Source organism: Centroberyx affinis, unplaced genomic scaffold (genome assembly GCF_046629955.1).
Source record: "Centroberyx affinis isolate AG114_WGS23_722 - 3 ecotype Tasmania unplaced genomic scaffold, CSIRO-AGI_Caff_v1 ptg008571l_1, whole genome shotgun sequence".
NCBI lineage: Eukaryota > Metazoa > Chordata > Actinopteri > Beryciformes > Berycidae > Centroberyx > Centroberyx affinis.
Window position 1 is genome coordinate 21,264 of NW_027284241.1, and position 22,898 is coordinate 44,161.

Consider the following 22,898-nt stretch of genomic DNA (forward strand, 5'->3'; position numbering starts at 1 on the left):
TCATGGTGGTGTCTGTGTGTGTGTGTGTGTGTGTGTGTGTGTAGACACATTCTTGTGAACACAGTCCCTCAATAGAGGGATAAAACTATCACTGAACTATCACTGGGCACATAGGGTTTCTTATATATCATAAATATCATCATATTAATATCATTTTGGCTGGATATTTTTCTTGGGAAAATTAAATACCTGATGGTTCCAGACTGGACAAAATTGACAGAGGTGCTCAGGTAGCAAATGCAAAAAAATACTGTATTTGTACCAATTTGGTAAAAGCATGTAATCCTTATTGCCTTGCATTAATTTAGAGCAAAACATTGTGAGTGTGAATTATTTTACTTACTTACTTCATTGTTGCATGAGCAAATTTTGGTCTTTTGATTTGTAACTTCAGAAAAATTCTATATGCCTTAGTTGTAAAATTCACACTGCAACGTTCTTGTTTGCTTGTCACCATGACAGCAAATGCTCCACAAAACCAGTCTTGGCTTCAGCTTGGGTGAGTAGCAGACGAGAGGATGAAATTAATGTCTGTGCTTGTTTCTTCATGTGGATTTGAATTTTTCTTGTGTGTTACATATTTCAAAAGGGATTATATTTTGTATGTGACGATCGAAAGGAAGACAATAACTGCACTATAACTGAAGCAGGAACAGATATTTTCTTTAGAGGTTTCTCAGTGCATTATTTGAAAAATAATGCACTGAGAAACCTCTAGTCCCCAGCAAATTGATGAATTGTTAAACTTCATTATTTTGTCATTTTAGAATGACTGTTTTGATCATAGTTTCACTGTTATCTCTCTACCTACAGTACAGATAGTCATGGAATTCTGGACAAAATCATATCTGACAACAAAAGCTCATCAAGTGGGGGTCCATGGCCCTAATGTGGACTAAATTAGGGGTCTTTGATATGAAAAAGGTTGAGAACCACTGTTTTAGCATACGTTATGTTGGGTGGTGGTAGGCCACTAGCATTATCTCAAAAGTGAGAAAATGATAACTTGCAGCAGCTCTACAACTAAATTGTAATCTTCAATTATATTTGGCTAAGTCTGATAGTTTTGTGTAGGAGATAAAAATGTACACAAAAATACACAAATAACTTACTGTTTTGAACTTACTGTTTCCATAGGAAGTCAAGCTGGCGGGTGATGGGAGATTGTGTAGAGCAAAAAAATCACTGCGCAGCGGATGAATATGTGGTTGCACACATGAAATAGTCCCAAAAATAAACCTGGTTATATTGCCAATATTGAGTTAATGATATTTCAATTTTCAAAATGTATGAGTCTACAGGCCATAAAAACCACAAACAAATTTTTTATTATTAAAAGGTCAGTCTTATTACTTTGAATAATGCTAGTCACCTACTATCCCTCGTATGCTAAAGAATTTTCTCACTTTTGAGATAATGCTAGTGGCCTACTCCCCACTCGGAGTCATTCCTATGTTCCCAGGGTCCTATGTTCCCCAGATTTATATGGCACATAATGGGAATATGACAAAGGGTCCTATGTTCCCAGGGTCCTATGTTCCCAAGGTCCTATGTTACCAGGGTCCTATGTTCAGCTCTATATAGCACATAATGGGAACCTGAAAAAGATGTTCCCCAGCTCTGTATTCGCTTAATATGGTTAGTTAGGGTTAGGGTTTAGGGTTAGGGTTAAGGTTAAACATAGGACCCTGGGAACATAGATACGCTCCCCCATCACTCAACATATTATATGCTAAAGTGTTAGCATGGAGCACCAAAACCTCCGGGAACAATGTTCTTGGTGTCTATGTAAGTTTACCAACAAGCCAGTATCCCAAAAACATGCATTCCTGTTCCGGTGTCGTCCTTCAAGATCTGAAATTCAATATAACTACCAAGGTTAGAGTAGAAGTTTGAATGCCAGGACAGGAAAACAACGCAGTGATGTGCTTGGTTTGGGGAGCTTATCTATGTTCCCAGGGTCCTATGTTCCTAGGGTCCTAAGTTCCCAGGGTCCTATGTTCCCAGGATCCTATGTTCCCAGGGTCCTATGTTCCCAGGGTCCTATGTTCCCAGGGTCCTATGTTCCCAGGGTCCTATGTTCCCAGGATCCTATGTTCCCAGGGTCCTATGTTCCCAGGGTCATATGTTCCCAGGGTTCTATGTTCCCCAGTTCAGTATTCTGTTAACACACATTAACCCTCCTATTGTGTTCGGGTCAAATTTGACCTGTTTCAAGTTGAAATATTTCATAAATATTATCCTTTTTTTTTATTGGAACAAGGCTTCAAAACCAATGGTTTGTTTTATTTTGAAGGTCTCTAACCCTAACCCTAACCCTAGAACTGGGGAACATAGGACCCTGGGAACATAGGACCGTTTGTCATGTTCCCATTATGTGCCATATAAATCTGGGGAACATAGGACCCTGGGAACATAGGACCCTGAGAACATAGGAATGACCCCTTGGTTTGTGCTAGGTGGTGGGTTGTAGAAAACCAGGATGCCTGTGGACAAGCACACAGCCATGGTGATCAGGAGCTTTGGCCAGGATAACAACATGAACAGTGTGCCAATGGACAGTGACAGTAGGGGGTCCCAGAGTGCACAGCAGGGCCAAAGTAAGGCCTGGGCCTCCAGGCCAGGGCGTCTGATGCACCAGAGCACCCTGACCCTGGGCGACATGACCTCAGCATCCTGCTACACCACCACCCACACCCAGGTCAGCCTCAACAGGGTATCTGCAGGTCCTTAAAAAAGTTGGATAAATTCCTAAAATGAATTATCGAAATGTGAGCTTTCTTCAATCAAATATGGATACAATTTCTCTAGCTGTGCCTCACTCTCAAAATCACTCAAAATCCTCACTGAAACAGAATTATATATATGTAAAACTGAACAACATCAGCATTACGTAGAAAAGGTTCTAAATCCTCTGTTACAAATACAATTTTACATTGTGTGCCACCGGATTTGGCGGGAAATCTGCTGCATTGCTTTACAGCACAAACGGAGATTGCTTTATGGCACAAAACAGGAAGAGGGCACTGTTCTTCCACAGCAAACAGCAAAAAATTTTATGAGTTTCTAGACAGATGGTGGAAGGAGTGAAAGCCCGATGGAGGGGGCTTATGGGAAATGTAGTCTTAATTTGGAGAAACACTACCACTATCAATACCACTGGTGTGAGATAGAGGTGACAAAACGTCTCCACCATGGTCTCATTTGTTTACAGTAATTATACCAAGGCATCACAATTAATTTGACAATGACATATTGATGTTTAAAAATGCTACAGGTACCACTTATAATATCAATGAATAACTACATCGTCTAAGATCAAGAACGTTAATGAATTCGGGTTTAGTGTGGATTTTCCCTTCAAAACTGAACAGCCTGTGGAACAGTGAACTCAGAGTCAGAGGCATCCATTTGAGGATGATTTTCTTAATTTTTCTCTCCTGTTACAGAGTTATTCTGGCAGGGCAGCTAATGGACAGCCTCTCATCTTCCATCTGCGAGACCCCAGTTTCCCCTCGCAGCATCTTAGCCGGCTGGACCTGAGCAACACCTCACCCTGCCGATTACAGTCACACACCAAGGAAGTGCACGGTCCCAAAGACATCCCCCCAGTGAGTGGCAGCGCAATGCAAGAAGCCAAGCAGTCTAGAAGATTATCATATGGTCTTCAATGAATACACTAAGTTTTTGGTAGATTGTCCCTGTTACATGATGAGAATAATCCATGTGTCCCCGGTAGATCATTGGTTCCGGTGCTGCAGCCCATCTCAAGGTAGGGGTCACACTGATCTTTAAAGGTGGGCTTATTTAAATACCGTATTTCCTCTAATATTGGCCCGGGCCTTTATTTACCTCAACTGCAGAGGGTACCAGGCCTTTATTGGAAGCAGGCTTATATTAGAGACAGGCCTTTATTTCTAATTCCCTCTGTTTGATAAGTATATTTGCTCATATTTTAGTACGGAGCCTCCTTGTTTTCTGATCTGCTTCTGTTGGGGTTCGTTAGGTAGCCGTTTTTTTGTTACCGCAATGCATTACCGATAATTACGGTAATCGACGACGGCACGCTCCAGAGACTTCCACCGGCCGAGCCATCTTGTGGCATACTGCCATCTTGTGGCACTTGTACGTTACTACAAACTACAGTTACATTATATAACAGGCACCAGGAGTTTACCGGTATCCACCGTTGTTTTTTCCTTTGTTTTTTCCCCCGGCCTTTATTTGGAGCCGGCCTTTATTTGTTCGTGTCGACCACGGCCCCGGACATTATCGGAGCCCCGGCTTTTAATTGACTACCGGCCACTATTAGAGGAAATACATGAATCTACAGGCCATATAATAAAAAACACTAACAATTGCTAAAAGGACAGTCTTTGTACTCTGTATAATGCTAGTGGTGTACTATCACTCAACATGTATGCTGTGATGATTTTGGTGTTTATGTTCTCATCACTCATCAGTTGACCAAGGGGCCAGTCTCCCCAAAAACTTGGTGTATTCCTTTCAATTTCTATTATTTTATATTAAAGACTATTAAAGAGCAATCCCCCTTAGTGCTGCATCATGTTTGCTTTTAACAAAATTTAATAGCTCAGACTGCTAACAGATCCTTTTCTGTTATTTGGTGGCCATTTTGTGTTTATTCAGCAATACTATGGCATCCTAAACTCCAAGGCCTTTTGATCTTGGTGTTTTTTTTCATTCTGCCGTAATACAGCCTCAGGTCAGAGGCAGGCACTGGATTGTGGCACACAGGATTCAAATTCAGATAATTTATTGCAAACCCATTAAAAAGAAAGACAAAGCTACAGATGCATGATATTGAAGGCTTGCAGCTGATCATGTAGTACTCTATATTCACCACAGATAGGCAATGTCACTCCACAGTCACTGGAGACAGACAGCACTATTCAGATTAGTAATGCATCGTTTTCACCTGCTCTCTCCTGTACTGTTGGCTCACATCAGTAGGACTTGTACCAAGAACACACTCTCACCCTCCTTTACCACGGTCTTTCTCCAGAGGGCCGACATGAAGTTGGAAAACTGGGTTCAGCATCGCGGTGGCCAGGCTGTCAGAGAGATCACCAACCCAAAAGACCCCACTCCTTACTGGACAACCAATGGGACTGACCACAGACACCCAGTGACTGCCTGCTCTCCACACTGGGCCAGCGGCAGACCAGCACAGTGGCACCAGCACAACATACTGACAGGTAGTCTGCCCAAACCCATCGACACCTGACTGGACTCCATGGACTGGGTTAGTTTGACCACTTAATGTGGTCAAACCAACTTAGTTGTCACCAGTGGTGGAAGAAGTACTGAGATCTTTTACTTAAGTAAAAGTAGCAATACAACAATGTAAAGATACTCCATTACAAGTAAAAGTCCTGTATTCAAAATCTTACTTAAGTAAAAGTACGTAAGTATTGGCAGCAAAATGTACTTAGAGTATCAAAGTAAACATACTCATTATGCAAACTGTCCCCATTTAGACAGTTATATTTTTCATAAATTATTGGAATATAAATACTGATTTATTGACATACATGTACATGTAAGCAGCATTTTAAAGTTGTCAACATGAAGCTAATCTTAACAATTGCTATACTTTTGGGTAGTCTAATCTATAACAATTCTATTTTATAGTTATTTTATAAAGATGATCAAATGTTTTAAATATAAAATATTGATCTGAAAAATAACTAGTAACAATAGCTGTGAAATAAATGTAATGGAGTAGAAAGTACAATATTTCCCTCTAAAATGTAGTGGAGTGTAAGTACAAAGTAGCATAAAATGGAAATACTCAAGTAAAGTACAAGTATCTCAAAATTGTACTTAAGTACAGTACTTGAGTAAATGTACTTAGTTACTTTCCACCACTGCCGTAAAGAAATGCGACCATTACTGAGAAGACTGGCAGCCTCTACTCTGCATTTTCCACTGTGTTCCACCAGGTCAGATTTGGAGGGAAGTACTTCAGTAAATGTACTTACTTTCCACCACTGGTTGTCACTTAGTTGTCACTTAGTTGCTAGTTTGTGTTCAAAAATATTATCAGTAGTTTAAGCTAAAATGAAATTTTCCAAAAACATGTAGCTAGCAAGTGTGCTTCCTTATTATGTGCATCTGTAAAACTGATTTAAAAAGGGCTATGAGTAGCATTTTTAAACATCAATATGGCATTGTCAAATTAATTGTGATACCTTGGTATAATTGCCGCAAACTAATGAGAGCACGGTGGCGACGATTGGTAGCCTCTCTCTCACACCAGTGGTATTGTTCGTGCTAATGTTTGTTAAAATTAAGACCACATTTCCCATAAGCCCCCTCCATCGGGCTTTCACTCCTTCCACCATCTGTCTAGAAACTCATAACATTTTTGCTGTTTGCTGTGGAAGAACAGTGCCCTCTTCCTGTTTTGTGCCATAAAGCAATCTCCATTTGTGCTGTAAAGCAACACAGCAGATTTCCCGCCAAATCCGGTGGTGCACAGTGTAAAATTGTATTTGTAACAGAGGATTTAGAACCTTTTCTACGTAATGCTGATGTTGTTCAGTTTTATATATATATATATATATATATATATACAGTATATATATTTATATATATATTATATAGTATAATATAATTCTGTTTCAGTGAGGATTTTGAGTGATTTTGAGAGTGAGGCACAGCTAGAGAAATTGTATCCACATTTTATCGTCATTTGATTGAAGAAAGCTCACATTTCGATAATTCATTTTAGGAATTCCCATAAATCCTGTTACTTCTGCCGTTTCCAGAAACTCTGAAAGCTTTAGCTCCGTTTGCTCTGGAAGAACAGCGCCCTCTTCCTGTTTTGTGCCGTAAAGCAATCCAGCAGATTTCCCTCCAAATCTGACCTGGTGGAACACAATGTAAAATGCAGAGTAGAGGCTGCCAGTCTTCTCAGTAATGGTCGCATTTCTTTATGGTAATTATAGTGTCTCAAAATAGGTGGAGGGATAATTTGTTGATTGATTGCTACACTTAGCACCTTTAAGCAAGGAACAGTCAAAAATACTACCACTTAAAATTGCTAGTAATTGCTGTGATTTTGAATAATTCAATGGGAAAATCTGCAGACACAATAGAGCAGACAGTTCTGGAATTTCAGGTCTGAGTCAGGCTCGCACAAACTATACTCGTGTGTTATCGTCACTTGTGTGAGAATACCTTACACTTGACTCATTGGGAATGTAGAAGTACCCACCGACTCAAACCAGAGGATGTGTTGCTGTGGTCTAACAGGTGAACAGAGGCAGCCAGCCGGTCCGAGGAAGCCCAGTAGACCGTCAGGAGACAGAGTGCTGTGGGCAACGAGGCGCCGGGAGGCCGACTGCTGTGCTCTGAGACTCTACTGACACATTAAATTACATGGATGGAGAAAAAATATTCAAGTGAACGCCTGAGCCTCTTGTCATTACACAAAATAAACTCCCAAGTGTTCCCACAGTGGTCCTGTCGTAAAAATTCCATGACTTTTCCATGACCACCTTTCCAAGTTGGGGCACTTCCATGACCTAAAAATGTGATTTCTTTCCAGTTTGTTAATGTTGTTTTTCACTCCGGTTTCCACTCCAGTCGGGCTGAAAACCATCTAATGCGATGAATGCGTGGAACAAGTTGGAAAACACATTCTGCTAATACTCCCGTAAAGTGACCCATTTGTAAAATTCCACGACTTTCTCAGAAAATTCATCAAATGTCTGGAATATACCACTCTAAATTCCATGATAATCCAGAAACTATATTACCCCGTTTCAAATGTGAATACTTTGTCAGGCTTCAGATTAGAGCCGAGTACAGTGAGGATCCAGTGTGGCATCTCACCAGACATCTTCCACTGACAAGAACGTGATTTCAAAATCGGGAACAGCCCCGGAGGGAAAAGATTAGCCTCAGTCATGCGAGATATGCGGCCGCCCCAGACATATGAACTACATTTTTAAAATCATTCCTGGGGAAGGGGAAGCCACATTATTCCTGTGATGTGCACGGCTTGAGCCAAGTCTTTGCAACGTACTCCAAAAAGGTATGCCATGCAGCTGGTGTAAATTCCTGCCCCCCTTTTTTTTTTTTTTTTTGTGATCAACTTTTTTTGAATTTAAAGGAAACGTTAGTACACAACATTCTAGAAACACATCCCGTCTCAACTCCCCATCCCTCCCTCGTCTTCCCCCCCCACTCACACACCCGACACAGATATGGATCAGTTCTCAAAAGGAAATGGCAAAAGGAAATGATTATGAAATATTTTCCCATAGCTACAAAATACAGTAAATCCAACCCAAAGAAGAAAAAAAAAAAAAAAAAACCCACAAGAATACATATATATATCCATACATACATACAGTATATCTATATATATATACAATATATACGGTACAGATACATATATATACTCATACACATACATACATTAGATTGTTATCCAGTATTATTTTATAATCAAATGGCAGTGCTCAAAGGGAGCTTGTATAATGCTTCAATTGTGGCTAAGGCTTCTGTCCAAGCAGAGTTTTTCCACTGGCACCATGCATTTTGGCTACAGAGAGCTCCATATTTATCACATCAAGGTTAAGTATTAATCCATTGTGAATATGTAAGTGTATGAGGTGGCTGCCAACGGACAGCTAACATCTTCCTGGCAGCTGTTAGTCCAGCTAATGTTATGCGTCTCTGTAAATGAGTCAGATCTAAGGTTGACATATCATTAAGAAGCAAGATAATAGGAAGACAAGGAATGTGTGAACACTTAGAATCTTTGATAAGGTAAAAGTAACTTGGGACTACATCTCTGCAGTCCCAAAATATATGCTTAAATGAGCCAGTCTGACTGTCTGAGCAGAGGTCACACATTGGGGAATGAATACGTTTCATGAGGTAAGGTTTTCTGGGTGTAAGATAGGTTCTGTGAATGAAATTGAAGTGGATTTGTTGATGGTTTGGGTTCTTAGAAGAAACAACAATGGATTCCCATATCCTAGCCCAGCTACTATCATCCAAAGGTATCCCCAGATCCCTAGACCACACCTGCTGGATATACAGAGATCTATGAGTAGCTGTTGTGAGTAAAGAGTAAAGTTCTGACACTAGGCCCTTTGTCTGACCTTGTTTGTATAGGATTTTGTGTATGGTATGTGTAGTGAGTGACGTGTTCCATGGAACACCATAAACCTTAATTTATGATCATAGTTGGAGATACTGGAAAAATGATGACGCAGGTAGACTGAAAGCACTATGTAAGTCATTAAAAGAAAGGAGACCAGTATTATCATAAATATCTACTAGAACATGTATACCTTTATCCCTCCACACGGGAAATGAGAATGGGACAGCTCCTGAGAGCAGGGGCGGACTTAGAGATTTGGGGGCCCTGGGCAAAGGCAAGCATGGGGCCCCCTGAATCCCAACCCTCTCCCTTTTTAATCCATCCTTTCTACATCAAGTTGCCATCAAGTTGGGGCTGAGAACACTATGCATGCAAGGGCACTTTTTGTTTTTCTGCCCCATTTGTGTAGCTTGCTTTTTTTTAATTTTTGGTGGTGAGGCAAGACAAATTTATAATAGTAACAAAATAGTAGACAAGTAGCAAAATTGCACTAGAAGTGGAATAACTTGCTATAGCCTGACTGATTAGGGTGGGTGACCATGACTGACAATTGAAATAATTTATTGTAACAAAAAGTATTTATTTTATACTGATTAAAAATAAGCTTTACATTAGTTCTATTCTTGTCTTTTTTTGGGGGCCCTCTGGCTGCCGGGGCCCAAGGCAGTCGCCTACCTTTGCCTAATGGTAAGACCGCCCCTGGCTGAGAGGAGTGAATTATTATGAAAAATTGGACTGTTTATGTGCCATTTCTGAATTGTATTTGATTCTTTTTCTGTTTTATGCCATATTGACAGAAGGAAAGTAATAATAGGACCAAGGCGAAGTTTAGAGTGTTTAAGTGGTAAAGCCGAATAAACTAATTCCTGCCCTTTTTTTTTTTTTAGAAGTTTGTTGGACAAATTTTTACCAAGTCAACCATATCAAATTCACCCTCAAAATTGAACACGCGTTCACACTAAACAACATGATTAAGTCACTGGAAGTCCTTTCATTTCTTACAGAGTGACCAGGGAAGCTCAGTCGATGTGTGGACCATCAACAAGCCAAGAAAATATGGCCATGGCTGAACTTTCCATGGTCAATCGGCCGGCAACAGCCAATCAGATTTCCGTGCTTCCTTGTTTCCCCTACCGATGTGATTTTGCTTCATGACCAATAGTTCCACCTAGCAAGTGGAAAATGAATGAAAATGTGATTACAGCCGTTCAAAGCTTCCCAGTTCTGTACAACTTTCATTTGAAAGGTGACCGAAAAAAAAACCCCCGAAAACAGTTGGGACAACGGTTGCATTGATCATGGGGTTTGAGTTTTTTCCTGTTTCTTTTCGATTAATGCTATCTAATTAGTGCTTGCTTGCTAGCTAGGTTAACTCATCACAACAATGCAACGTTATGAAAGGCAAAACCAAGTGTGCGCAGTGTGAACGCACTGGCTCCAGTAGTGCCTTTCCTCGGATGAAGTACAAAACCGAGTGGTAGCATCCATCTCAAAACCCGCCGAAAAAACCCCAAAGGCCAAAAAAAAAAAGGGTTCATTTAAATCACACTTTATTCATTTTTCATAAAGATCTCCAATAAAGAAACAAACAGGTGAAAATGAAGGACAGAGGTCTGAACAGAAATTGAGATTGAAAAAAAAACAAACAAAAAAGACAAGACTAATCACAAGAACAGAGAAAAGGACGAAGTAAAGAAGACAGAGGGACAGGCCTATTTACATAGAGCACCCCACACCAGAGTATTAGACTGTGAGGAGGGGAGGGGGGGGTGTATAAGAGCTAAAAGACCAGAGTCCAGCTAGCAGCAGTACAGCAGTAGGCTTGCATCTACAAACAGGCTAGATGCCACAGAAGAGCTCTGCTTTTGAATCCAGTTTTGTTTTCAATACTATATTTAAATACAACCAAAGCAGAATAAGCGAGAGAAAAAAAAAAAAAAAAAAAAAAAAAAAGTGAACCTGTTCTTATGTGACAAAAGACTCATTACTCTAAGCAATGTATGCGAGATTAAAAATGATGCAGTAATGCTACATAAACTCTGCTCAGTAGTCGCTTTCTTTCACTAATAGAGGGAATGGCTTAAAAAAAAAAAAGCATTACTGACATCTTAAAAAAAAAAAAAAAGCCCACTAAGAAACAGAAGGGAAGACCTCAAGTGTGTGTAAGAGGGGGATGTGTGTGTGTGTGTGTGTGTGTGTGTGTGTGTGCGTTTTGAACACTTCATTGTGGCGTATGGAACATGGCCAACTCGACTTGGTGAGAAGTACAGTGCTAGAATTAAATAACCCCAACGTGACGGTTGCATGCGTGAGAGTTCAGATGAATAGAATGAAAAAAAAAAAAATAATAATAATAATAATTCCACAGGGTGATGGGGTTGAAATGTCAAAGGGTGGGAGGGAGAACTGAAACTTCTTCAATGTGTGAAAACCCGGTTTTGCTCTGCGGCAGAGACCGATGAAGCAGGAGGCTTTTCTTTTTTTTTCTTCTTTGCTCTACTCCTTCCTTCTCTTCGATAAACTTCCGTCTTCCCCGTTTTTTTTTTTTATATCGCCGTACTTCCGTCTTTCAGAGATTTTCCCCCCCCCTCTCTTCGCCCCGACTCCTTCCGTCTACTCGTTCTTCTTCTCCTTCTGTTTGAGCAGCTTGTTGATCTCCCTCTTGGCCATGGCGGCGTACTTGGTGATGACGCCGTGCTGGTTCAGGCCGGGCAGGAGCAGCAGGAAGGTCACTGAGGGGGGAGGGGGGGGGGAGGGGGGACAAAACAGAAATGGTTTAGTCCACTAAATTATTGCTGGTCTGAAAATGAAGGTGACAATGGAGTATATTAAAGTCATTAGCCGTCTTAAGTCTTAAAGATCTGGATCTATTTTGATAATCGATTAATCGGTTTGAGTAATTTTTTAAGAAAAATCAGTCAAAATTCTCTGATTCCAGCTTCTTAAATGTGAATATTTTCTGGTTTCTTTCCTCCTCTATGACAGTAAACTGAATATCTTTGGGTTGTGGACAAAACAAGACATTTGAGGACGTCATCTTGGGCTTTGGGAAACACTGATCCACATTTTTCACCATTTTCTGACATTTTATAGACCAGACAACGGATCGATTAATCGAGAAAATTATCGACAGATTAATCGACAATGAAAATAATCGTTAGTTGCAGCCCTAGATTCAGGCGGATACGTTGGTCTCTAGTGATTGGTTAGGGAAAATCGAATCCCCCCCCCCCCACGGAAATCGGTCAGAGTGGAGGCAATGTCAGACTGAAGATGGAGATGGAGTGGAACGAGTTGACAATTCTGTCTGATATCAGGCAACCATTTTATGATAAATCCCTCTTTTGTTAAATATATATATATATATATATATATATATATATATATATATGTAGTGTATTCTCCATAGACGAGTTAGAGCTGAGATCACGTTCAAATTGCATGGTTATTAAATCACAAGTGTTCCCACAGTCACCTCCAGATTACGTCAATCTGCTTTGCTACTGTGATCGGTCAAAGAGTTTGATCATTGAGAACTGACAGCAACCAATCGGTTGGGGCAAGAAATGACATCACCGAATCAGTGGTGGATAGGCTTGCGTCCAGACCCTTATGAATCACCACGCAAATTTGAAGAGTGCTGAAAACTGCGATTCATAGGGTCTGGACACCAGGCTACCATCTTCCTGTATAGTGACCCATTTGTAAAATTCCCTGATCTTCCCCTCCGTCCCCAGAGAATTTATCCGGAGGTATTTTCTCCTTTGAAATGTTGTGCTTCCTCATAGGTCTGCACATTTCAAAACCAGTAATTCCAGCCTTAAGCTTTTCCACCAGTCATCCTTGGCTGTGTGGAGAGCTTGACATGTCTCAGCTTATGCTCTTGGTGATTAGCTGCCACACAGCCAGCAGACCTGCTGATGCACTGAGTCACCAACCGCCACTTTCCCTGAGGCATCACTGCACAGCTGTATGGCTGATAGGTAGCTGTGTGTGTTATTTTAGTGGAACAACAGTGCTTAGGGTTGGTCAAGGTTATCGTTGTAAACTAAAACGAAAACTAGGTGTTAAAACATTTTTATTTCTGTCAAAAACGGAAATAAAAATGTAAACAAGACTGAACTATAACCATCTTCTCTACATGTAAACCTGAAGAGAATAAAGTAAAAACATAGGTGGGATGTTTTTGTCATTTTAATTAGGTGCAGGGTGAAAAGAGAATTAATTTGGGATTTTTACTGAACGCTAATTGGAAAATTCAAGTAGATACATTCATAAAAGAATTTATATTTCATGGTATTAGCTGTTGCAAACATAAAACATATGTTCTGAACTTAAACCTTAAAAAAAAAAAAAAAGAAAGAAACATGAAAATCCAAAATTAGAATAACCCTGGAGATAATTTCATTTTGACTAGTTTTCACCTGTTGTAGTCCAATTTATAGTGCAGTTTGCAGGGCTAAAAATTATTTCTTTAGGATACTTGATGACAAAACATGAGTTCAATACATCTGGGAGACAATGAATGAATGATAAATCCTGGATTTTTGGTCAACAAATCCATCTCCAAAACCAGATACGAACAAAAATATTTCCAATATTCCATTGTCTTTGAAAAGAAAGACAGAAATAAGAAGAACTCAACTGTACTAAACTATACTATAGAATCACCAGATAGTAAGAATGGCTGTTTACAGACCAGCAGAACCACTTTGCTTTCCATGATGATTTATTACATCACGGATATAATAAATGTTTGTAGTGGATCATTTGCCCACTCTGGCTAGAAAAGAGGGCTTCTGTTAAATAGCAGGTGTCTTGACTATAGTTATCAATAATTCATGAAGTTTACTGTTGCATGTCAAGTGTGCTGAAATTCTGCCAGAGTGAGTGATGCAACAGAGTGCATTCATATTCCCATCACCACAGCCCAGGGGAACATGAGGCAGACTAGAAAAAAATCTTTTCCCAGCCTCAGTATGACGACACAATACTGTAACAATGAATATGCCAACTGGAAATTAATGACGGAGCAGTGACAAGCCTATTTATTTATTTTGCGATTTTCCTCCCTAGCCTTGGCAGCAGCAGTAGTTTTCACTTATAATGCTTTGTATTACTCATATTTATTCATTATAATAGCTAATTTGTGCTAATAATCCATTTCTTTCCTATACCCACTTTTATAGTCTACATAATGTGTTGAAATTGTCGGCAGCATATGCTTAAATAATCCTACAATGATTCATAGTGCTCTTATTGTTTCATTATTTTCTACTATTTTTATTGATTCTTTTTATATTCTAGTTGTGTACTTGTATTCCATTTCCTTGTCCCTACTGAATCGTAATACTTTTGCAGCTGCAACAGCCTAACTTCCGCACAGAGATCAATAGCACTTTATCTTACAACATGCTCTTGATCTGTCCATGTTGCACGTGATTGGCCATTTGTTACAAACCCCGCCCCTTTTCTGTGAACGGGCTCACAGCTGGATTGGAAAACCCTGGGTTGACAGAGCCAGTTGATAACCAGCTAGCCGGAAATTAGATAAAATTTTACTGTCATTTTAAATTCCTATTTGTCTCCAGCAGTGGTTGTTATTTCCTTGCTGTGGAGACATACCACTGCTGGATGAATTCAGAGCAAAGGCTGTGTGTGTTAGAAAGTATCTCTAGAGGGATCAAGGCATTGATCTACATGACTGATACTGCACTGCTGAGTCACAATACCAGGAAGCCTGGTGGTTAACTGGCAGATGTCGCATTATGGGGAAAGACAAAGCTACTTTAAAAAAAAAAAAAAAAAAAGTGCTGCCGTGGTTCTACTCTAGAGTTACAACACACATGCAAAACAGCTGCCACTGAGGGCAACACATGCAATATAAAACTAACCATCAAAACGCATGAAAATCAGTTGAGTGGCCATTTTAATCTCAACACATCCCACCACAGGCAAATCCACCTCCCCTTCTCAAGACTACCAGCAGGCACAGGACAATATTTCACTGTGTGTTTCTGCTGGAATAATGCTAAATCTTTAATACACTTTAGCAGCCTTACTTAACAGGGAAAGCTATACATCAGTGACCAGAGCCAAATTAGAGGATGGAGGTGCAACGCCACACAGTTCCTTCAATTAATGACTTTGGCCAGCTTAAAGGAATAGTTCACCCTATAATGAAAATTCTGTCATCTACTCCCCCTCATGCCAAATGAAACACAGGTGAAATGTGTTAGTCCATATAACACACAGGGAGGCTGCCAGCACAACTTGGTAGCAGCCTTCTCCAAAACAACTGAAGAGTTCCAAAACAAAAACAGCCAAACAATCACACTGTGAATAGAAAGACCTATACACCATTATTTGTTGCACATCAATCAGCTGTAGTTAAGATTTGCACTAAATGATGGTGTAAATATACTGTAGGTCTTTTTGGAACTCTGAAGAACTGGTCCCCACTGACTTCAGTTGTTTTGGAGAAGGCTGCTATGGAGTTGTGCTGCAGCCTCCCTATGTGTTATATGGACAAACTTCACCTGTGTTTCAACTGGCATGAGGGGGAGGAGATGATGACAGAATCTTCATTTTTGGGCAAACTATTCCTTTAAGGCTGTGATTAAAGAATGTGTTGCTGAAACAATGCAGCAAGTGCGCATGCGTGTTTGTGTGTGTGTAAACCTACTCACCGATCAGGTATGTGAGGAACAGGTTATGCACCTGCTGTCCGATCCAGGCCACTGCCAGCAGACTGCTGATCACTGAGGCAAAGTACTGCGGAGAACAGGGAGGTCAAACTGATGAGGACGTTCAAGTCAAACGGCACAGCGGTCAGCTGCTCCACCACACAAACTGTAACGTCCCAAGGGAGCCTTAAACTCATTAAAATCATTTGTCAAATGTACTGCTATATAACTCAATTTATGTTTTATCAACAGAGTAAATGCTCTTTTTTGAAAGCGACAAAACATTCATTGACTGTTGCTGAATCTGAATTGATTCATAGTGTGTCTTAACAGTGTTAAGGCATGCCTGATAATGCTGGGCGCGCTGCAAGAAACCCGTTTAGCGCAGTCTGTAACCTAGTTTATGACTTGCTAAATGGAGCAGCAGAGCTAAATCAGCTGACTGAGGATACATTTATCTGGAGCCTAGAGAAAGCCCTCATTGTAAAAAAAAAAAAAAAAAAAAAAACACAAGATAGCAAGGCTCCAACATTTACTGCAGCACTGCAGACTGCTCCTGTTCTCGCATTATGTACAAATTCAGTTCATGAGTGTGTGTGTGTGTGTGTGTGTGTGTGGGGGGGGTTGAGCTCGCGAGATCTGAATACCATTTTGGGCTTCTCCTCCTTCAGGGCGCAGAGACGCTTCCACCAGCCCAGGACCCGGCGCTGGGTCTTCACCAGGTTACCGCAGATCTCGTGGAAACGCTGCTGCTGCTCGGTGGTCCTGCACGGGGGGAGGGAGGAGGAGGGAGGAGGGGGGGGGGACAGGAGGTCAAAAACAAAAGACAAACCGCAACATCCCAGAAGAAATTAAACAAGCTTTGCGTCCCGAGGGCGTGTCCCGGGCCCCAAAAAAACGGGACTTTTGAAAATGAGGAAGCGCTCGGCCTCAAACCCCCCCCATCTAGCCCGTGATGAGGAAGCATGTGGTATTGTCACATCGAGAGCAACGGCCTCACTAGCCGATACGGGCATTTACAACACTAGCAAGGACGAGAGAAGGGTGAGACGGTCGGCCTTCGTTTTTCTGCTTAGCCATCGTTCCCTATTTTAGGCTTTGTTGACAGGGAGCCAAACGGGGGGGGAGGGGGGGGGGCCGTGACTCAAATAGCTCCACTTACTCTGCGCTCACGCTCAGACACTCCTGACTTTGCCGGCCTTGTGAGGCTACAGGCTTACAAGCGAGTAGGCCTGGCCGACCAAGTCTGAGGCATGTCGAACAGACTGTACAGATCAATACCCCCCCCCCCCCCGCTCTCCTGGCTCTACTCTAAAAATACGACGCCACCCTTCAAACCCAGAAGCATTAATATCACCCACCCCCCCAGCTCATTTCCTGCAGACAAAAAGGCTGCTGCTTATATCCCCCCCCGACCACTCTCTCTCTCTCCTCTTAACGGCCCGTCTAATGATTCACTCTCAGCGGGACGTTTTTAATGCCGCCTGTACCCTGCGTTCTCCTGCACTGCATCAGCCCGTCGGAAGGTGCAGCAGCAACAAAAAAAAAAAAGGGTGCAAGTCATGCTCTGCTGACGCCAGGATACATATTGAGGAGCTGAAGACACCCTAACACACCGTGCCAACTGCAGGGCCGTCACTCAATCCCGGGCCCCGGGTGTCTGGTTCTCGCAGGCGGCGACGCACAGCTGAGAGAGGGAACGGTTCTACAAGAGCCGGGGGTGGGGGGGTGGGGGGGAGAATGTCTAGGGCTCCATGAAGTGACTTATAGGACTGGCTTCAGGTGTCAGATTGGGAGGATCGCGTTGCATTAGGAATGGCGTGAGGAAAAGGACAGCGACTGAAAAAAAAAAAAGAAGAAGTCTGCCATAATGAGTAAATGCCCTTTTTTCCCTCAAGTGATATTCAAATGGTTCTTTGGCCTCAGTGTTGTGCAAGAATCAAGTAAAGCTGGAATGGATGATTTGGTTGCTGCAACGATTAATCGATTAGTTGTCAACTATTAAATTAATTGTCAACTATTTTTATAATAATAAGTCATTTTTTAAGAAAAATACGTCAAAATTCTCTGATTCCAGCTTCTTAAATGTGAATATTTTCTGGTTTCTTTCCTCCTCTATGACAGTAAACTGAATATCTTTGGGTTGTGGACAAAACAAGACATTTGAGGACGTCATCTTGGGCTTTGGGAAACACTGATCCACATTTTTCACAATTTTCTGACATTTTATAGAGGGTTAGGGTTAGGGTTAGGGTTAGTTGCAGCCCTAGTGGCAATACAACCATCATAAACTTGAAAAACATCTAACGCAATGAGTATGTGAAACAATACAAAAAATAGAAAATACAATTATCTATTGACCCATTTGGCAAATTCCCTGAAAGTTTATCAAATTCCCTTACTTTCATGATATTCCAGGAATTCTGTGAACAGCGGAAACCCTTAAACAAGAAGTGGGGCAAATGATTCGTATTTTCCACAGTAGGAAATAAACAGGCTCTGTAGTGTGTGTGTGCCCCCCCCCCCAGCAGTGTGACTTCATCCAATAGCCCCCGCCCGACCCGACCCGACCCGACCCTGGGCTCTCACCACTTGTTGGAGCCGAAGACCCGGGGGGCGAGGGTGGGCACCAGGTAGTCAGCCAGGCAGAGCAGCATGACCGTGCAGGAGAGCCCAGTCAGCACCGACGGGTCCAAGTAGTAAATCAGCCTGGAGAGGGAGGAGGACAGAGCAGTTGGACACGGTTACAAGCCTGTTCCATTACTACTGCTCACACTGGAACTAAGAGCTTGCTGCATATTAGGGCTGAACGCTTTTGAAAAAATATCTAATTGCGATTATTTTGACTGATTCTGCAATTGCGATATGATTCGCGATATTAGAGGGAATGATCATTTTTACATCATTATTCTCAGTTTCATTGAAAAACGTATTTAAATGATTATGGTGTGATTTTTGCGGGGATCTGTACCAAACAAAGATGTTTTCTGAAGTCTGTAGAATATGATGTGTAGGCCAGGACATCTCTGCAGCACCACAATATTTCATTTAAAATGGTATTTTGACACATTTCACCTTTAACAAATATTCTCCTGTGATTTGAAAATTGCAGTAGGCCATATTGCGATTTCGATAAAATTTTGATTAATTGTTCAGCCCTATTGCATATCCATGTATCAACTGAGAAGAATCTGTCAGTCATTTTCTGTTATTTTCTTCAAAATAGCTACTTTGTTTTGACATGACGTCAGAGGGGGTATGTGCATATGAAAAGAAGGAATGCAGTGTGTTAGCAAAAAATGCATTCCATAACCTAACACAAATCGATTCCTTGGTGTGACGGTTTGAATACTTCCTCTGCTGAACAATATTTTCGAGGTGCTTTCTGACAAGCCAACAAGAATGGTGCAAGCTAAGCTCATTTAACAAATCTAATCCGTTTTAAAGCTACTAATCTACATTGTTATATTCCTCACTCAGACCTTGTGCTCCACTGACTTGGGAAGGAAACGGCTTAAGCTTCCTTCCATCCAACCTTTGAGTCAGACTTAGAAAACACATACTTGTTGGAGAGCGGATCAATCTGTTTGCCGTCTAACGGATCGATCCGTCTGCTGTCTTAAATGTTGACATGCGAGTCTGAGTGTCATGACTCACAGGGAAATATGCCAAATATGTGCACAGCAGTCTGTAACCGTGGTAGCATAACAGTGCAGGGACTCACATGAAGAGCACGGTGGTGGCGCCGACCAGGGCCCCGGGGTACCATGGCTTCTCCCAGCGCATCACCCGGTCCGCGGCCAGGATCACCTCCCCCCAGCCCTGCAGCTGCTCCTCCAGCTGGGCCGTTTCCTGAGCCTACACACACACACACATATATATATGAACTAATGAACAAACAGGTTACAAATACATCAAAACTACTAGGAGGAGCAGCGGTTTTCTTGACAGCCAAAAATATGAGGCTCAGGTTGGTAGAGAGAAACTGCAGGTGTACCCTGTCCAATGATTGGGCTACTTGTTGTCATGTTTTTGCAAAAAATTAATTTGGGATTATTCTACTATTGCATCAATTGTCTGTTGCTCTGGATAATACGTGTTTGGCGTGACGCACGTGCTGTCACGCCAAACGCCATTAAAAAAATAGGCAATTTAATGTTCGTTTGCTTCAAAGGTAAATATACATACCGCGTATAACACGATTTAAAATATTTTGTGAATACTTAGGTGCGACTGGGAAATTCGGCACACATATAATCCCCCAAGCAACACTTTATTTCATTAAAATCTGAAGTTTTACAATTGGTTCGTGCTGCTCGCTACCGCCCTGCGCGGTGTTTTTAGGTGGAAGAAAATTATGGGAAGAAGCGGTGAAGCAATTTTTGAAAGTTGACATTGTTTGGAAATGAGCGTTGCTTTGTTTATTGGGTGTATGCCGAATTGAAAAATGGACCCTATCAATACGTACAAAGCCTGAAGTCATACTCTCAAGAGGTGTGACCTTTGCCGATAAGCAAGGCAACATTTAACTGCCAGACTTTTGAATGAAATTTGACCTAACGTTGTGCCCATTCAGTAGAACCGAACGTATTGGGGCTAATGAGCGTGAAGAAACGTTGTTAGCATTGAGTTAGGTCATACGAAACGGTCACAATTGCGCCAGGATCAGGGTTATCTAAGGTTTGTAGGCTTACTGCGGATAGTTGACAAGATTACATCAGTAACGTTAGCCAAGTTCTCGTTACTGTAGTTAGTGAAGGGCGTATTAAACTAGCTAACGTTAGCTAACGTCAGCGTCACCAACGAACAGCACCAGTTTGGCAGATGGTCGGATAAGCGATTTAGCGGTAGCTATCTTATTACTTTGAGGTGCAAAGTTGCAGCTAACTGAACTAACGTTAATCCACAGACAAAGGCCACAATAACTCGGCCTCCAAAACGCCAACAGATTAGCAAGAGCTAACAGTCTCTGCTATCGCTATAAACAAAACGACAATAATGTCAGAATCCTTTAAATTAGCTAGTAATGATGGATTTGTTAATACTCACTAGTATGTTAGCGCTTTTATTGTCTCCTTCAGCCATCGTTACAAAACAGGGTTGGTTATTATTTCTAAGAATTTCCTTGTTTTCAAAGGTATTTTTTGCAGAAACGGCCCCGGAGTGCAGCCGCACACACCTCCTCTTCTAGCTTCAGCGTCACTAACGGACAAACCCTGGCAGGATGTTTTTATCTCAAAAATTGCGTCAAACCCAACAGACGGCATTCTGGGAAACGAAGTTCCCAGCAAAGGCAAAGGCCTAGAAGGATTATGCCAATGATGTCCACTTTGTAATCTCTTATCTAGACATGTCTATTGGGTATTGGGTATAAAATATTACAAAAATATATATATATTTCTGACCGCTAAAGATAAAGATAGCATGATATTTGACATTCGTTTGACATTCAAATTCAAACAGAGGTCAGAAGTCCAACCTGGGCTAAATTGTCAGTGAGAGCCTAAAGATTGTTTTAAACCCTTTTCTAGATTTGTGAATCTTTTTATCTATTTGTGAAAACAGAGTAAAGGCTGGTTTCACTGTTTTTTCTCAATACACGCCACAAAGGACAAGGTTTAGATCACAAAATACTTTACTTAGACTGGTCCAACCTGGACAAGATTATTAATGAAAGCCTTTAGTCTAAGTATAACACTATTTTATATTTGTGAAACATTTAATGTATTTGTGAAAACAGAGTAAAGGCTGATTTCACTGTTTTTTCTCTATACACACAATAAAATATATGGTCTAGATCAAAAACTACTGTATTTAGACTGGTCCAACCTGGGCTAAATTGTCAGTGAGAACCTAAAGATTGTTTTAAACCCTTTTCCAGATTTGTGAAACTTTTTATTTGTGTAAACAGAGTAAAGGCTGGTTTCACTGTTTTTTCTCAATACACACCACAAAAGACAAGGTTTAGATCACAAAATACTTTACTTAGACTGGTCCAACCTGGACAAGATTATTATTGAAAGCCTTTAGTCATTCACTCATTTAGCCCACTGGCTAAACCAAACCCCATACAAACAGATCGCGTTTTTTTTTGCCTATACCACATGCTTTTGGAAATATGCAGTAAAAACAGTTTTTCATGAAGATTAGTAAGAAATGAACATTTTTCAGTATTGATTAATACTGATTAATACTCGCCAGACCCGTAACTAAAACAGCCTAAAACAGAGATAAAACCCATGAATGAACACTAGATTGCACAGCAAACTTTCTACTACAATGAGTTGGAATCAGAAAACGAACAGGAAGGACGCTAATACAGGAGAACAATAATGCACATTTTTAAATATCATTCAAGCAAATTGCCTTTGGTGTGAACAAGAGAAGTTTTAATTAAGGGACATGTTTTTACAGACAGGTTGTAGCCAGATGTAGAATATTCTGAAGCGTCTGAAATAAGCGATGGGGTCATTTGAATGTGGCGCTTTCTCTCAGCTAGCCTACACTGTGCATATGAGGGAGATATGAAACTGTGGGGAAACAATATTCTACCATAACAGACTACCACTTTTGACTTTTGACTGCACTGACTTTTTGAAAATTGGCTCATTGGTCAAGTTAACTTTTACATGTTACGAGTACCACCAAAATCATCTATTGTGTCTCTGGTAGATATTGCTGCCCTGTGCACATGCTAACATGTTAGCATATAGTAGCCCACATAAAGTGCCTGTAGGCAACTAGCATTGTCTAACGAAGACAGGCCTTTAAGTCAGTGGTTCTCAACCTTTTTCATATCAAGGACCCCTAATTTAGTCCACATTAGGGCCACGGACCCCCATATGATCTGATTTTGTCTCTTGGACCCAAATCTGAGAATATTTTTATTGTCAGATATGATTTTGTCCAGAATTCCATGACTATCTATATTGTAGGTAGAGAGATAACAGAGAAACTATGATCAAAACAGTCATCTACATTCTCTATTGGTGTTAAGTTCTTGTAAATGAAATAATGGTGAAGTTTAACACTTTATCAATTTGCTGGGGACCCCCTGGAGCCCCCTC

General features: G+C 41.0%; 1 protein-coding gene across 1 annotated transcript; it reads right to left on the reverse strand.

The window, feature by feature from the left end:
* Positions 1–10,665: 10,665 nt before the first annotated feature.
* On the reverse strand, positions 10,666–21,018 carry arl6ip1 (ARL6 interacting reticulophagy regulator 1). The gene is made up of 6 exons (XM_071514363.1): positions 20,881–21,018; positions 19,556–19,689; positions 18,421–18,540; positions 16,479–16,596; positions 15,835–15,919; positions 10,666–11,877 (listed from the first exon to the last, which is right to left on the reverse strand). The coding sequence occupies exons 1-6, from the start codon at positions 20,914–20,916 to the stop codon at positions 11,759–11,761; spliced, it is 612 nt and encodes a 203-aa protein (XP_071370464.1). The 5' UTR covers positions 20,917–21,018; the 3' UTR covers positions 10,666–11,758.
* Between the last annotated feature and the right edge of the window lie 1,880 nt (positions 21,019–22,898).